The 18,398-nt window shown below is 33.3% G+C and overlaps 1 protein-coding gene across 9 annotated transcripts in view; it reads left to right on the forward strand.

Annotated features, from left to right (window-relative positions):
- LOC149780225 (uncharacterized) overlaps positions 1–18,398 on the forward strand; it is a 120,665-nt gene that overhangs the window by 27,895 nt on the left and 74,372 nt on the right. For 5 of the 9 annotated variants that reach the window (XM_089936987.1, XM_089936988.1, XM_089936986.1 and 2 more), the window contains 7 exons: positions 53–259; positions 1,739–1,914; positions 3,232–3,345; positions 4,311–4,502; positions 4,866–4,955; positions 6,527–6,682; positions 13,365–13,386. In XM_089936987.1, the coding sequence (XP_089793113.1) occupies positions 53–259; positions 1,739–1,914; positions 3,232–3,345; positions 4,311–4,502; positions 4,866–4,955; positions 6,527–6,682; positions 13,365–13,386 (957 nt within the window). The remainder of the gene's footprint in view (positions 1–52; positions 260–1,738; positions 1,915–3,231; positions 3,346–4,310; positions 4,503–4,865; positions 4,956–6,526; positions 6,683–13,364; positions 13,387–18,398) is intronic. The other 4 variants (XM_089936989.1, XM_089936992.1, XM_089936993.1 and 1 more) reach the window with 2 other exon arrangements.

Here is an 18,398-nt window from a genome sequence, read left to right on the forward strand (position 1 = left end):
TGTGAAAAAGCATTAATGTACAATGATACCTAAATTCTTCCTCATTTTGTAGACGTTCCTCCAATGGCTAAGACAGATAATTCTGTGGACCTAATTCCACCAGCTTCAGTCTACAAGGCTAGAAGAGAGGAGAGGGAGGAATCAAAGACAGAACTTAAACAAGAAACACACACCAGTGTTATTCCTCCCCCAACCATTACTGTCAAAGATGAGGGCAGGAAATCAGGTCTACCTCAGTGCCCTATTATTTTTGTTGCTGGTAAGTCCATAAGTTGGTAAACCAAGTACTTCAGTTATGAGTTGAGTGGTATAATTATTAGGCTCAACAATGCATGCCTTATTTCCAGTCAGTTTGGGTGTTTTGAAGACTCAAAATGTTTATTTTTGAGGTCATGGGGTGGAATAGGGTGGATGAAGCTGAAAAACAATGTCATCCAATTGAGAATAAGTTATCTTTCTTATAAGCTTATAGACAATTAGTGGAAATTCATCCCTGCAGTTTTGTCTTTAAAATCCACTGGATGTGGAAATGGATCCCTGCAGTTTGTATTTGAATCCAGCATACAAGCAAGTACATGTATATTTAGCATGTGTAAATTTTACGTTGCCAAGTAAAAGTAGGATTTATTATTGGATTGTGGTGTTTAAATATTGCTCACTATATGTTTCTTTCAAGGTGGCCCAGGCAGTGGTAAAGGTACACAGTGTAAAATGATTGTGGACAGATATAAAACCTTTGTTCACAATGTCTATAAGCTTATAAGAAAAATAACTTATTCTCAATTGCATGACATTGCTTTTTAGCTTCATCCACTCTATTCCACCCCATGACCTCAAAAATAAATATTTTGAGTCTTCAAAACACCCAAACTGACTGGAAATATGATCTGGGTGTTGGTATCCCACTCAAAGTTTCCCTGGCTAGAGTAGCTAGTAAATTGTAGGCTTCAGTTAATTTAAGTTATAATGTTTTATTTTCTTTTGCATCAAGATAATTAATTTTTAATATTATTAAATAGATATAATATGTTGTTATTATGCTATAATCAGACAAATCGGTAGTTTTTCCAGCTATTGACAGACATAATTTTTTTTAAAGTGTCAGGACCCTGCCTCAGAAAAATGAAATTCTTGGTCCCTAATGTAACTGCAGCATACCTTTGTATATTCAGAAATACTGTGGTACAAATATGTATGATGGTAGTTCTAATACACAGAGGATATTTGCTTGAAACGAGTGAATAACGGATATATATCATCGAGTGGATGAAATACTAGAGTTTATCACCCACGAGATGAAATGTATCCGTTATTCACTCGTTTCAAGCAAATATTCTTTTTATTTTATGCTCACATACGTTGGCTACCTAAAGTTTGTGACACAGTGAAATAGCAGATTTCTTACGGTAATGTCATATGTTTACCGTACATGTTCTGCTGTGCTATGTGTACCTCCGCACAAAATTAGTTCCACATCAGATTGATAAAAATTAAATGATACTTCCAGAATAACAAACTACAAGTTTCAAGGATAACAGACAGGGATTATTGATAAGAAAACAACCACAAGTAATTCATCAATGTATAATGTATAAGTATGTTCTGACCCAAAAACTAGTTCCTATAGTGAAAAAATATTGTTATTTTTTCACTACAGTGAAATATTAATATTATTTTAATTAGAAAATCAAGTAATTCACTGCTTAGCATAAATAAATATATATATGTTTCTTTCAAGGTGGCCCAGGCAGTGGTAAAGGTACACAGTGTAAAATGATTGTGGACAGATATAAAACCTTTGTTCACCTGTCCATGGGTGATATCCTCAGGACTGAGATAGCCACAAAGGGCACAGCAGACAAAAAGTGGGGAATGGTCAGCTCACTTGTTCAAAAAGGAGAAATGGCACCACAAGTATTACACACTTAATTATATTTATAGGTCAATATATCTATATCACTGAGTCAAATTTTATGTTTGGTTTGCACACTGACCCGGCATTGTGCATATTTATTCATAATTTATTACCTGCTGTGTGTGGCGGTATATGTATTACCATATTTCTTCTATGATAAGTCAAATATTGATGATTATAGTTCATCACCAGCTTTTACAAAATTTTGACATATTTACCTTAAAAAGATATTTCCATTCATAAGCCCATGTGTCATTTAATTATCATATTTACCAAGCCATACTAGAACATACTGTTTCTTTCATTTTATATGTATTTTTTAGACAATTTATTTCTTATAATTCTTGCTACCATGTGTCAGATGTCTAAATTTATTTGCAATAAATAATTTCACAATTATTACCTTCAGAGACGACTGTATTTGTCTGGGTTTTAAAGATTATATATTTATTTATTTATTTATTTATTTATTTATTTATAAGACAATTAAACATTGTCATCATAAAATCTTATAAAATACCTGAGTTGTTAAAAAATGGGGAGATTTGGTCTCTTGTGGATAAACCAGGAGTTTTACAGATTTTCTGGGAGATTTCTGGAAATTCAAGGAGATATCACATGTATATAAGTTTATTTGATAAAATTTGATGGATATGATTTAAATATTCATGGTTCATGAGAAACTTTAATACATTACAGCCCTTATTAATCTAAATTGTTTTCTTTCCACCTATTTTGTATGAATTTAAAAGGAATATAAATAAACAAAATAGATTTTGAAAAATAACATGGGAAGGATATCTTTTCCCAGAAACAACTGTTTTACAAATATCACATTATTTTGGATAAACAAATTTGGGATGAAAAGGCTTCTGTGTATTCTTAATTCTGTTTATTTAATTTGTTCCACAACATTATTAAGAAAAACTGTTACTTTATTAATGGATACTTTATTGAAACTATTCATGATTACATGAACAATTCTTGGCATTATTGTAATTGATATTCATGCAGTTTAGGTTGGATTAATTATTGTGTCAAGATTACTGATCTTAGATTTCTTATTTTTCCATGTCCCTGAGAATTCTGATGTATGGCATAATAAATAAAAGTATAAAAATGAATGCATTAAGCATTTCATCATATCAAGAACCATATAAAGAATTTTATCACCTACCACTACTTCTGCTACTACTACTGCCGCTGATGCTGTTATTTACTATATACTGTTTCTACTGTCTTCATTTCCACAACATCCAGGTAAATATCAGTTTTCAATGCTAGTTTTTTAAAATTGTGATAATTGTTTGTTTCAGGAAATGACAATAGACCTTTTAACCAGAAGTCTAAAACAATATCCTGATGCAAAAGCATTTATTATAGAAGGTTATCCCAGGGACAAACACCAAGTGGAAGAATTCAATAAACATGTAAGTATGGAAATCAGTGGAGTTAAATGGACAACACATTGTAATCACTTTGGTGTAAAAGTAAGGCTCAGTGATCAAGCTAAACAAAATGTAACTAATAAAGAATTAAACATAGAAATGGTGATAGAAAATTTTACAAAGAATTTCTGACCAAGGTAATTTGAATTTTACCTGTTGGAGTATGATTAACGTCTTATGTAATAGGTTTACATGTGAGGTCCACAGTATTTGCTATGAAATGTAGTGAAATTGTATACAATACACACTTCAGTTTGTTCCATGATATACATTAAGGACATAAGTTACCAATAAAAACTTTTATGTCCTAGGTGGACAAAATTTGCCCTAAGATTCTGCTTAAAATTGAATTTTTTAGTTCTAGTTTGTCTTGGTATGAAAATTCTGTAACCTCTAATATACAAGTAAACCATTCTGAGCTCTGCATTGCATGTGCAGATGATTACAACTGAATTTTTATGCACAATAATAGTTAGTTTGCTTATATTTTATCCCTTGAATTAGCCATCCAAAATTATACTCAACACTTCTATCATATAATGGTGGAAATTCAAGAATGAAGTTTTCAGATTTGTGCCATTGAGTTGGCAAGAGAAGCAAGTTATATTGTTCATTAGAGAAAAAAAAGAATTGTTTTGATGCTTAACTTCAGACTAAATTCTAAAAAAATTATCTTTAGAGAATGCTTTGCCAAGTTAATCAACTTTGGATGACTCAAGGGAGGTAATTTGTCTATGTCTCTGCCTATCAAATATGGTTTAAGAAATGAAACTCATACTTGAAATGTTTCAGTGGGAGCGATTTGTAGGTGACTAAAGTAATTTGAATTGTAAAGAACTATGCCTGCCCATTAAACTACATTTACTTTTGCTTAAAAAAGAATGTCTTTGTGGAAAAAGTGTGTAAGTTTATGTTATAGAATTCAATATACAACACTTCTATTGCAGATTGGTGGCTTGAATTTTGTTTTATTATTGGATTGTGAAGAATACTACATGCAGAAAAGACTGGTTGACAGAGGCAGGAATGAGGACAGGGTGGATGATAACCTGAATGCAATAGCAAACAGACTCAATTTTTACAAGAACAACACTCTTCCGATTCTCAAACATTATGAGGACAACGGCCAGCTGGTTGTGGTTAGTAAATACTCTTTGATTTTTTTTAGGAGAGAGAGAGAGATTTTTCTTTTGTGATGAAAGTTTCTTCATCAGTATATGTTTGTCATTTTGTATTTATTTGGCTTCTCAGCACCTTGTACTGTAAATATATTGCATTGGAATATCATTGTTTGCAAGCCCAACCATTTATGTAATGACTTTGAAAACTCTAAGTATATCTTTACCTTTATATGGAGAATATAAAATGTCAATTTATTGAAGTGGACTTTGCATTTTTGCCCAAACAACTCTAAGACATGTATATCATAATGCATTTTTGGATGGTTTTTTAAAGTTAGGATTATATCACACTCCCTTTTTATAATATTTGTTCAATTTCAGCTAAATGGTGACAGAGACCTGAAGGAAATTTTCTATGACATTTGTCAGCTAATTGAGTTTGCTTTCTTTGGGAAAAAAACTGGGTCAGATGTAAGTATATTTATGTATGAATTGTTTAATTTTTATGTCACTCCTGAAAGGCAGAACAACATGGATGCTTCTGTCTAGATTTCAATAGTAGAACTTAAGCCTGGGTCTAAAGTTTAGTCTAGATTCTGATTGAGTGAAAATTAAGTCCAATGTAATATTTCTTAAAGTTCATTGTTTGAAGCTCAAAGAATGTAATTGACATCGGAAAAAAATAAGTGAGGACTTTATTCTGTATAGAATTATTATCACAATAGATGACATTTAATACTTTTCATGTACATGTAGTTGATGTTAATATCTCATACACTCTTTAGAGAGATGACTTTATTGGATATAAATATCTCATGTAGTCTGTGGAGAGATTCCTTTCTTGTCATAACAATCAACATGTTATTTTCTCTCGTAGGCATTTTGCAATATTTCCCATATGACAAGCTGGTATAGGGTTGGGATGGAAGCCATATAATCTGTTGTTTAAACTGGGGCAGACTTGTCTATAGGAAAAGCTTTTGTAAAGTCAGATTTGACAAAAACTTTGTATTAAAGATGGATAGGCTGATAATCAGACAGATTGTGGTTTAGATGAGAGAATTGTGGATTACACTTGGATTATTCATGAAAATGTTGCATGTATTTGTGCAAAAACACAAATCACAAATTCCTTATGTGTGCAGATATGTCACTATGCCTTTAAAACAAAGTTTAACAAGTGCAAATGCCATCACATCTTAACACATGACTAGTTTGTATGCATGGTCTGCAAACACAACAGACCACTATTTGAAGGTGATGAGATGACAATAATAGGCCTCACAGCCATTTCTAAATAATGTTTTCTAAATACCTGTAATATCCCTGTTAATTCTGAGGAAGAAGCACATGTAATATCCCTGTACATTCTGTGGGATAAACACATGTCATATCCCTGTTAGTTCAGTGGGATAAACACATGTCATATCCCTGTTAATTATGTGGGAGAAGCACATGTAATATCCCTGTACATTCTGTGGGATAAGCACATGTCATATCCCTGTTAGTTCAGTGGGATAAACACATGTCATATCCCTGTTAATTATGTGGAAGAAGCACATGTAATATCCCTGTTAATTATGTGGAAGAAGCACATGTAATATCCCTGTAAATTCTGTGGGATAAGCACACATGATATCCCTGTGAAAAGTTTTTTTTCTTCCATTTATCTCAAAAGTTGCCTAAAATTCATACTGAGCAACAAACCGTACATTCACCCAGTAATGAAAGTGACATACCATGACAATATTTTTAGCAAATGAATAAGAAGTAAGAGAACAAAAACATCTTCAGGTCAGCTTTGCTTTAGTATAGAAACTCAGATCATATATGCCCAGATGATCGATACTATTATTTGGAAACAAAGTTTGAAAATGTTATTTGTGATTTCATCTAAATTAATGTCAAGCATTTTTTAAAGTTAAGAATATTACTGAAAGTGCAACATGAGCTGTGTAGGGAATTCTCTTTATGGTAACAGGATATGTTTCCAAAAGTATGTACATTTAATTTCTATCAAAGGATTAATTTTTGTTTTCAAGGGAAAGGCTGATAAAGTTAAAAGCATAAAGCCTACACATATAAACTTGGATGATCCACAAATCAGTGAAGCTGCCACCAGAATCCAAGCAGGGGTTCGAGGTCATTTAGTGCGTAAAGAGGTGAAACCAAAGGAAGTGAAAAAGGAGAGCACCAATGTATGCATAAAACACACATATATGTATCTAAAAACCAACCTATATCCTGTTATTTCTGCATCTATCAACATTGTAACTAACCTTTAATTGGGAACTTTGCTTCTGTCAAAATCTGTTTTGTGTATTCTTTGCATAACGTAGAAACTTCACATGCCTAAATCTTGCTTTGTGTATTCTTTGCATCACATAGAAACTTCACATTGAATCTGGTTTGGTTATTTAATAACTTCAGAATGTATTAACATTATAATAACAGCTCAGTTTTTATGAGTTTTGTACTGTTTTTATCTTGCTTTTGTTTGTAATATAGCATCTATAACTTTAGGAAGCCATGTCTTCTTGCAGTAACTGAGATAACTACGTTAAGTCAAGCAGTGTTATGCTTTAGTGTTGCAAGCTTGCAGCCTGACTTTTTTGCCTTATTCATAGATAATAGGTCTTTTCCAGTCATTATTTTTCTATTATTTTGTTGATTTTTTTCTTTAGCTTAGACCTTTTTATTATACTGAATAGTTTTGTAAGATCAGGAAGGCATTATTGGGTAGTATTTGTATATATATAAGAAATCTGGAATTAATTTGTACTGGCAATATATCTAAGAGATCTGGCATTATTGGCTACTGTTGATATCTCTAAGAGATCTGGTGTTATTGGCTACTGTTGATATCTCTAAAAGATCTGGCATTATTGGGTACTAGTGATATATCTATGAAACATGGCATTATTGGGTACAGTTGATATATCTAAGAGACCTGGCATTATTGGGTACTGGTGATATATCTATGAAATCTGGCATTATTGGGTACTGGTGATATATCTAAGAGATCTTTTCAATTTCCTGACATAATGGCAATGACTATAAGGGATCTTACATGGGTATTCATTTTACATAAAACATATGACACATGTTGATTAATATTATGTGTCAGGAGGTGCTAGCAGCAAGTTTCATTTTGAGTTTGATTAATTTCATGTTGTATGAAAATAAATTCGAATCTTTATTTTTGTTATAACAGCAAAGACTTTGCATTAGTGATGGTGCTATGTAACATTTCTATATATTCTGTCACAATCTGACATAAAATTTTGTGATACGATGTCATGTCCATAATAAATAGGAAAATAATGTGACAAAACATAAGTGTAGACACTAGAAACTGAAATTCATTTGTTACTATCATCTGTCACTGGTTATGCCAATGTGAAAGCTTATGCTGTTGCAATTCCTTTCAAGGAATCACCAGACAATAAATTTGAGGTTCTGCACTGGATATGGGAACATCTTAATTTGGATGACACAAATGTGGTACATGCTGAAGTAAAAATTCAGATTGGGGTCAGGGGCTTATAGTTAGGAAGCAGATATCAAAACAAATCCAGATAAAGAATATACAGTTGTGTCTGAAGTTGTGATATTTAACTTTTTCTGTGATAAAGTGGTACATATATTATCATGGTGGTGGCACAGAAGAAAATACCTTGCTTTTATAGTTGAACACAGCTCAGATAACTGTATAAGATGGGAGTGGTTTTTTTGGTATCAGAGTATGGTTTTATGCCTCTTTGGAACACATTAAACATGTCTTTGTAATTGCTGCTTTATTTGCTCATTTTTAAAAAAATCTTTCTTGTGGTCCATTGTGAATGTGGACGGGGCATAATACAATTACATTTTTATTATCCCACCTCAATAATAGAAGAGGGCTTATATAGTTTTACTGCAGGTATGTGTTGGTAAGTCTATGCATTTTTAATGGCCTACAAAAAAGGTGAAAACTGTTGCTGGGGAAAAGTAATGGTCTGTAATGGAGTCATATATGTTTTATAGACACAGATTTAGTTATCTGTCAGAGTTGGTTAATTTTGCTCTGAAGTCATTGTCTTGTGCATGATGGGTTGCATGGTCGTGGGCTTTTGTGTGGTTGGACCTTGGAGAATAGAATACTTTTCTGCTACAAGTAAGTCGCTGTGATTTCATGCTTCATTAGTCTTTATGCACTGATACCCATTGGGTATATACATTACCATCTTATCAAAATTAGGTCACTTAGATCCTTATGTTTGCATTTAGTAGAGTTTTTATGTACATATACAATAGCATTACTTCTATCTATACAACAATGGATGCTTCCTGGAAAAGACAACACACTTGTAATAGAATAATCTGTTGTAAAGCAGGAGTTTAAAAAAGGAGTGACATGGCATGTATATCTTTAGGAGTGGAACATTCATGAGCCATTAGAACATTTTGAACTTGAATTGAAAAGGACACATTTGTTACTTCCATTGGCACAGTATAGTTGTTTAAACTGTTATAACGAAAGTATCATATCTAAATGCCTTCCTGCTGATATTCACAAATACACACACATTGTGACTGATGATAATCCATACATACCTTCAACAGCAACCTCCATATCCAGCCAGTTGTTTTCTTTATTTCTATTTGATGATTTTTCCAAGTCATAGATAAATGCATGCACGCACGCATACGCGCAAACAAGTATATATATGCATAAATACATGCGTCATATGAAGAAAAGAAACTACATATAGAATTACACTGTTATAAGTTTTACATTTCATTTTCGTTGCTATCTCGGACTTAATGTTAAGCACATAACACTATAGACGTATTAACTTTTCGAAATATTATCATCATCAAGCAACTGTTAAAAGATCAGTGCCATGCTCCGCCAAATGATTGCAGATTTGCATAATTGCTGGTATTGAGATATTTCGTTTTGTCAATACGGTAGCTTACACAGTATTACAATTGTATTACTACTGTATCTTTGTCACTTTTCTGTTCTATTTTATGATCTTGTATTATTCTGAATTTGTTTAATCTGATGTAATCTCTTTTTAAAGAGGAAATAAAGTCAGTCAGTCAGTCAGTCAGTCAGTCAGTCATACATACAGTAAATCAACTTCCTCATTGCATTGACAATAAAATATAATATACAAGAACAACAAAGATCTATGTTATTTTTATGTGTGAATAGTTATCAATTCTTCAACATGTCTAATAGCGGCACATTTTTGCAATACCTTTCAAGGCATCGCCAGCTTATAAATCCATAGTTCAGAGCAAGACGCCAGATAATTCTGATTCAGATGATCTGCAAGTGATAAGTGCCACAGTAAAAAGTCAGACTAATGTCAGGCATCATTTCATCAGAAAACAAACAGTTCATGAAGCTGATGCTGAGACAGTAAGATTATGAAGTTCTGAAGTTTGATTCTTTGGTCTTTGATGGTTGAACATAGAAAAGATTTCACATCTTCTAGAGTAGCAGTTTACGCAGACTTTTAGATTTTTCTCAGATGGTAGTGTTGGAATGGGTTGGACATCTGATGTAAAGTCATTTTTAAGTGCTTTCATTAGTTTGTCTGCTTGCATCATTTGATGACAATTTTTGTCAAGGATCTCTTTCTACTAAAATCTCTTACACCAAGCATATGTCATATTTTTGTCAGCATTTCTTCTTTTAATTATTCATTATAAGATAGTATTTTCTTCCACTAACAGTATTTGCATGCCTTTCTGTCACAAGGGAATGAGTATTGTTAAAAGGACATGATATTGCTGTGATATCAACCATTGGTATGGGATGAACTTTTGATTGGCCTTCATTTATTAAAAATGTGAAGGTCAAATATGCTTTGAAGTTTTTTCATGTGCAGTATGGATTAGGTTATTCTTTAATTATTCAAGTTCATCCCCATCACTGTATTTTCTTTAACATACTGCTTGTCCATAATAACATTTAAAACATAATGTTTGAGTCTTTATAATAATAGTATTATTATTATTGTTATTGTTGTTATTATCATTATTGTTTTTATTATTATTATTATTAATAATACAACAATAATGCAGTTTAATAGATCTTTTATTGCATGCATTTCCTGAGCCGCCTTGTATATTTTTTATATTGTATTAGTTTTAGATTGATCTTTATTTTACTAGCTTCATCTTTAAAGGTCTTTAAGGGTTGGGAGCCCTGGTGGTTCAGTGGTAATCATGCCAGACTCACAACAAAAGGGTACAGGTTCAAATGCTTTCATTGGACCACCCATGGGTCAGCTACCAGTGTGTGTCATTGGGCAAGGCACTTTATTCCCTTTGCGTTGTAAATATTGAAATCCCTGCGCGTAAATGTATAATCATGGTCAAGCAGTTTATCACTCTACCTCATTGGTTATGGGTGTCACAGTAAAATGGTGGAGGGATCTGCAAGACATTCTGCCATACATACAATGGCAGATTTGTTTTAAAACCCAGGCAAGAATTAGTGAGGTTGTTCCTTTATTTACTAACTTCATTTTTCATAAATCTCAATCCTGGCAGTATTACTTCTATATGCTTCCATAAAGGCTAAATACCATATATAATCACATGTAAGGGAAGTCCAATTCAAACATCATAGATCCAGATCTGCCAGTGCATAATGTGCAAGATCAGGGTCTGTTTTGTTTGTTCTACTGGTTACTCTTTTTAAAAAAATCCATAGACCCAGATCTTCTAGCACATTATGCAATGGCAGTTCTGGGTCTGTGCTGTTTATAGTTGGACATACGTTATAAGCGAGTATATATGAGATACCTTTTTCATCCATATAAAATGTAAATTTTGTTCAGATTTTTTTTCTCCAGAAGTGTAGGTAATGACTAATCTGTACTAATATATTTTCTGAAACCACAGCAACACATGAGCATTGTTAATAATTACTAACATATTTTGTTAGTAAATATTTAAATATCAAATGGCATATGAAATGAAATTCTGAATTTAATCCTAATTTTTTTTAAATGAAAACTAGCAGAAATAAGATAATTCTTTTAAATATGCATTACTTAACATTTGAAAAGACAAGGCTAAACTGAATGAACTTTTGTCCCAACTGTGGTAGGTTTTTGAACCCCAGAAATATAGATATAATATGTTATTCATCCAAAAGTTTTCAAAATAAAGTGAGAGTGCAGATATTACTGAAATTCAGAATGAAACATCAGCTAACATAAATTGTTTTCTTTAATTTCTTAAATATTGGGGGTGGAGGAGAGGTGTTCCCCAACTTTTAAGCAACATTTATCATACAGTCAGTATACATAATTTTGCTGATAAATTGCAGAGGTACTTAGCTAGGTACTGTACATTATTAAACCTTTTTTTGATCTTCATAAAATGCAGAATTCAAATTCAGACTTGGAATGTTTTTATTGTCATAATAATGGCATACATTGTTTTCCAGATAGCTCATTGGTTACGGCATATGGACAGTGTATTATTTTGTGTAAGGATTATCACCCCAAAACATCTTTTTAATTTTACAGTGTTTCTATCCTGTCATAATTAGCTTTCAATTTACACATATCGACTAGTGATTCCAAATGAATGAAAATGGGGTTATAATATATATACATTACAGATGAGATGAATATGACTAGTGTATATCTGTATCGGGGTCAAATCCTCATGTAACATGACATTTTCTTCATAGTTATCATTTTGAAATTCTGTTTTGATCTCAACTTTTACTTATCTTGAGATGAAAGCTTTATTAAATACAGCTGAGGTTTTTTGAATGGCTTCCAATGTGTCTCATGCATGGTTATGTTTATAAAACCATGCGGGCAGACTTTTGGGTTATGTATGAGAGGGAGTACAAATGCAAACAGTGTGGTGCAGTGGTTCCTAACCTCTTTTGGCCATGACCCTAAAAATAATTTTTCTGAGCCTCATGACCCAGTTTCCACATTTTGGTAAGTTTTGCCATCCTCAAAAGAAATCCTGGCAACCCTTCAAAACATCCTTGCGACCTTGAGGTTGGGAACCACTGACATTGAGGGTTGTCTAGTTTAAACAGGCTTTTCTCTTCAGTAATGTAAAGTTTCAAAGTCTGAGAATGTGATTTGACCAACTATTAACTTTAGTTGAGTTCTTTGTCTTAAATCTGTTTTACAGTTTTGAAAAATTGTTGCTTTTAAAAATACACCATTATCTGGTGAATGAAAATCATATGCATATATGCATTTTGTACATTTTTGTGTTTTTTTCAAAGAAAGAGAAGAAATGGACAGGTTGAATCACATTCTTCAGAAGTTTTTTAAAACAACATCATGCATAAAACAGATGTTTGTTTTAACTAGCTGGCCCCCTATATTGTTGTGTTTCCATTATTACATAACATGAAATGTACCTCATGGTTTTATTGACATATTCTATCACCATGCAATAGAGAATGATTGGTACTGTATTTTTATACAGTAATTAATTTGGAATTAATGAAGTACAAGATATAATTAAGTCATGATTGAGGTATTCCGTTTCAAATGCCAGTGACCTCTGTATGAACCCCATTTTCCAATCAAATTTGTCTAAACATAAATATTTTCACTGATTCCAAGATCTTTGCTACAAAAGAGATTTTCACTACATATTTCTGCATTTAGTAACTTCAGTGCAACAATTAAGTTCTAGCAAGACATATAATGAATTGTTTACATTCACGTTATGAAGGGTTAAAGTTCAGGAAAATAATCTTCAGGAGTAAGAGAAGATTTTTTTTAAAGATTCTGTTATTTTGTAAATTTCCTTTTGATGATTTTAATTTCTTTACAGAATGGTTGATTATGACTTTTTCATTCCATTTTAATGCTTTTTTTCCTTTTTCAGGCAAGGAAGAGTGATAGAAAAGGTAGGTGTATTTCATTTTGTCCTCTTTGCTTTTCATTTTCTTTTGGATTTTTTGCTTTGAATGACCTGTTTCTTTGTAATTAAGTTTGCTATTATTTATACTTTCTGCTTCTGTTTGCATCATGCATGCCTATAAAGAAAGGTGTTGAATTAACTCACTATTTATTTTACTGATTTATTGAATGGAATCTGTAGCCATGTATCATGATAGCACAATTTCTGCATGTTTTTTTCCCCACAACATTAGCAGTCAAGTTGAAAATCAAAAGGAGGTCAAACAATTTTTGCAACAAAATGTCAACATTGCAAAATTCAACATCTCCAATATTTCTTAATAGTAAATCCATGAAAATTTAACAACACAGTAAAAACTATACAGTAATCAAAGCAATAAAATACTACATACATTTGTGTAAAAAAAGTCAAAAGTGGATACAGCAAAAAATCCTTGCTGTTGGTAGTTTTTTGAATTTTAATCACCTTGAAAATTATTCATTCACACAGACTTCATATAGTGAACATAACAAGTTAATCTTCTCACCAAGGGGCCCGAGTGGCCGAGTGGTCTAAAGCGCTCTCCGTTATGGATCAATGCCATCTCACCTGTCTGCGTGGGTTCGAGTCTCAGATTCAGCCGATGTTGGTATGTGAGAAAGCTTGCCGGTAGCTTCTCATGGGTAGGTGGTTCTTTCCAGGGTTTTCCCGGGTTCTTCCTCAACCGTTGATACTGGCTGCCATATATAGCCTAACATGTGCTGAAATATGGCGTTAAACCCTACAACAACAACAACAACAACAAAAATCTTCTCACCAGGTTTGGGGGGTGGGGGCTTTCATTTGATACGGACCCAATACTGGATGAGAGTTGCATGTTATGACAGTTTATAAATAGAAGCTCATGTTCATTTTGTATGTCTGACATTTTGAGACTTGAAATTTCCATGTGTAAGAACTACATTTGTTCCAGTATGTTCAATTTATGAATTATGAGGATGAAACAAATGACAAAATGATGTTAGCATTTTGAAAGAATACATATTGTGCATTAAACCAGCCAGTACTTCAAGAGGGTATGATACATTTGTTATTCCAGATGGGGAAAAAAATAATATCATTCCTTAAAAAGATATATTAACAAAGAAATGCAGGAACAAATATTCAGATTTAACAAGTTTAGTTTTTGGCTCTACTGGGCATACACCAGATGAGTTCATGCAAAGTCCTGATGTGTATCAACTATTGTCCAATGTCCATCTGTTGGTTATCAAAGGTTTTGATTGCTACTCCTCCACTGATGACTACTTGGTCCTGAATGAATGTAGTGTTGATCTCCTCCACTGATGTATGATTGGTCCTAAATGAATGTAGTGTTGATCTCCTCCAATCATGTCTACTTGGTCCTGAATGAACGTAGTGTTGATCTCCTCCAATGATGTCTACTTGGTCCTGAATGAATGTAGTGTTGATCTCCTTCACTGATAACTACTTGGTCCTGAATGAATGTAGTTTTGATCTCCTCCACTGATGACTGCTTGGTCCTGAATGAATGTAGTGTTGATCTCCTCCACTGATGTCTGCTTGGTCCTGAATGAATGTAGTGTTGATCTTCTCCACTGATGTCTGCTTGGTCCTGAATGAATGTAGTGTTGATCTCCTCCACTGATGTCTGCTTGGTCCTGAATGAATGTAGTGTTGATCTCCTCCACTGATATCTGCTTGGTCCTGAATGAATGTAGTGTTGATCTCCTCCACTGATGACTGCTTGGTCCTGAATGAATGTAGTGTTGATCTTCTCCACTGATGTCTGCTTGGTCCTGAATGAATGTAGTGTTGATCTCCTCCACTGATGTCTGCTTGGTCCTGAATGAATGTAGTGTTGATCTCCTCCACTGATGTCTACTTGGTTCTGAATGAATGTAGTGTTGATCTCCTCCACTGATGACTGCTTGGTCATGAATAAATGTAGTGTTGATCTCCTCCAGTAATGTCTACTTGGTCCTGAATGAATGTAGTGTTGATCTCCTCCACTAATGTCTACTTGGTCCTGAATGAATGTAGTGTTGATCTCCTCCACTGATGTGTGCTTGGTCCTGAATGAATGTAGTGTTCATCTCCTCCACTGAAGTATGATTGGTCCTGAATGAATGTAGTGTTGATCTCCTCCACTGATGTCTACTTAGTCCTGAATGAATGTAGTGTTGATCTCCTCCACTGATGTCTACTTGGTCCTGAATGAATGTAGTATTGATCTCCTTCACTGATAACTACTTGGTCCTGAATGAATGTAGTGTTGATCTCCACCACTGATGACTACTTGGTCCCTGAATGAGTGTAGTGTTGATCTCCTCCACTGATGTCTGCTTGGTCCTGAATGAGTGTAGTGTTGATCTCCTCCACTGATGTATGATTGGTCCTGAATAAAAGTAGTGTTGATCTCCTCCACTGATAACTACTTGGTCCTGGATGAATATAGTGTTGATATCCTCCACTAATGTCTACCTGGTCCTGAATGAATGTAGTGTTGATCTCCTCCACTGATGACTGCTTGGTCCTGAATGAATGTAGTGTTGATCTCTTCCACTAATGTCTACTGGTCCTGAATGGATGTAGTGTTAATTTCCTCCACTAATGTCTACTTGGTCCTGAATGAATATAGTGTTTATCTCCTCCACTAATGTCTACTTAGTCCTGAATGAATGTAGTGTTGATCTCCTCCACTGATGTATGCTTGGTCCTGAATGAATGTAGTGTTGATCTCCTCCACTGATGTATGCTTGGTCCTGAATGAATGTAGTGTTGATATCCTCCACTGATATATGATTGGTCCTGAATGAAAGTAGTGTTGATCTCCCCCACTGATGACTACTTGGTCCTGAATGAATGTAGTGTTGATATCCTCCTCTAATGACTACTTGGTCCTGAATGAATGTAGTGTTGATCTGACATCTAACAGGAACAATCTTAATGTGGCTACTCCTAAACTGAAAGTCATATCAGCATGGATTATTCACCAGAAGACTTCTGAAGATATTTAGTTGGTACTAGATAAAAATGGTACCAACTTGACATCCAGTATAAACATCATGTAATCCATCTTGAAAATATTGGTATTGCTACCAAATGGACAATAATGACATGGGTTTTACATCAGAATACTAATTATTTCAGCAAGTTAGCAATGAATGAAAAAGCTGCTGATCTTACTGTCAATATGGCTGCCAAAATGATTGTATTGAAAATCTTGTTACTATTTCTCCTGAATGGATGGTCATATCAACATGGGATTGAAAATGATGCCAATCTTCTTTCAAATATGGCTGCCACAGTGGTTAATTTGAAAATCTTATCACTTAAGATTATCAGAGATAGTTTTGACCCTCAAAAGATACAAAGAAGAAATGATCCAATCTTGAAATCCTGTGCATTCTTTTTGTATAGTAGACCCTCAGTCACTTTGAAGGACTCTTGTTCTTTCTTCAGTTCTCTGTAAAGATGCATCATTATTTGGATCTTTACAATGCATTGACATTAAATATGATACAATGCATCTTTGAATGCACTTCTTTGCATCTTGATATATAAAACTGATTACAATTCAAACAAAATCAAGTTAGTTAAAAGAAGGTGACATTAAAATGCAGACAAGATAAAGTAGCACAAATTGCTTCCTAATTTTAGTATGAATTAAGAATCTCTTTTGCTAAAATGTGAATTGTAGGAAGTTTTTCAGAGTAAATATGCTTGTGTTCCCAAGGTTCTATATAATATTTGCAATTTGAAACTTTATCACTCAGACATTTTTCATAAAATTTTGTTGAAATTTTCCCCATTACTCATAAGATCCATGTCACTTTTTTAAATGTTGATTTTAAATGACTGTGTGTGCTAATGAGTAGATTGGGCATTCTACATTCCTTTTTGAGTAGCACTGGAACAGAATAAAAGTTGTAACCTCTCTAATAAATACCTAACCATGAAATAGTTCTGTCTTAATTTTAAACATGTTTTGCCACTAATGGCATCAATTATTGTTTGTAAAAGCTTTTAGATGCACAAAATCTGCATTGGTGTACTACATATTTCCTCAGGGATAAGACTGTGATTGATGATAAGTGTAAAACATTTAGGGAAATTGTTTATTTTTATTTTAAGCCTTTTTCTCATGATAACACCTAAACCCTTTCCTAAGAGTGAACAATGTATGTTCCCTGGGTTATCATACAATAAATACTGCATCTTGCATAATATGCATTAAATTGGAAAAATAGGTATATCTGTCATATACACTGTGTCAGCACTAAGCAAAATAAAACCTGTGAGTAGATGATTTAAAGCAATATTAAAACCTGTATCCTTCCATTGTGATTTATACTATCATGTCAGATTTAGTAATGGCTCTGTATTCTTCCATTGTGATTTATACTATCATGTCAGATTTAGTAATTGCTCTGTGTTCTTCCACTGTGATTTATACTATCATGTCAGATTTAGTAATGGCTCTGTATTTCTTCCATTGTGATTTATACTATCATATCAGATTTAGTAGTGGCTCTGTATTCTTCCATTGTGATTTATACTATCATGTCAGATTTAGTAATGGCTCTGTATTCTTCCATTGTGATTTATACTATCATGTCAGATTTAGTAATGGCTCTGTATTCTTCCATTGTGATTTATACTATCATGTCAGATTTAGTAATGGCTCAGTATTCTTCCATTGTGATTTATACTATCATGTCAGATTTAGTAATGGCTCTGTGTTCTTCCATTGTGATTTTTACTATCATGTCAGATTTAGTCATGGCTCTGTATTCTTCCATTGTGATTTATACAATCATGTCAGATTTAGTAATGGCTCTGTATTCTTCCATTGTGATTTATACTATCATGTCAGATTTAGTAATGGCTCTGTATTCTTCCATTGTGATTTATACTATCATGTCAGATTTAGTAATGGCTCTGTATTCTTCCATTGTGATTTATACTATCATGTCAGATTTAGTAATGGCTCTG

This window comes from Sinohyriopsis cumingii, chromosome 16, assembly GCF_028554795.1.
Source record: "Sinohyriopsis cumingii isolate HCF-2022 chromosome 16, ASM2855479v2, whole genome shotgun sequence".
In the NCBI taxonomy this organism is placed as follows: Eukaryota; Metazoa; Mollusca; class Bivalvia; order Unionida; family Unionidae; genus Sinohyriopsis; species Sinohyriopsis cumingii.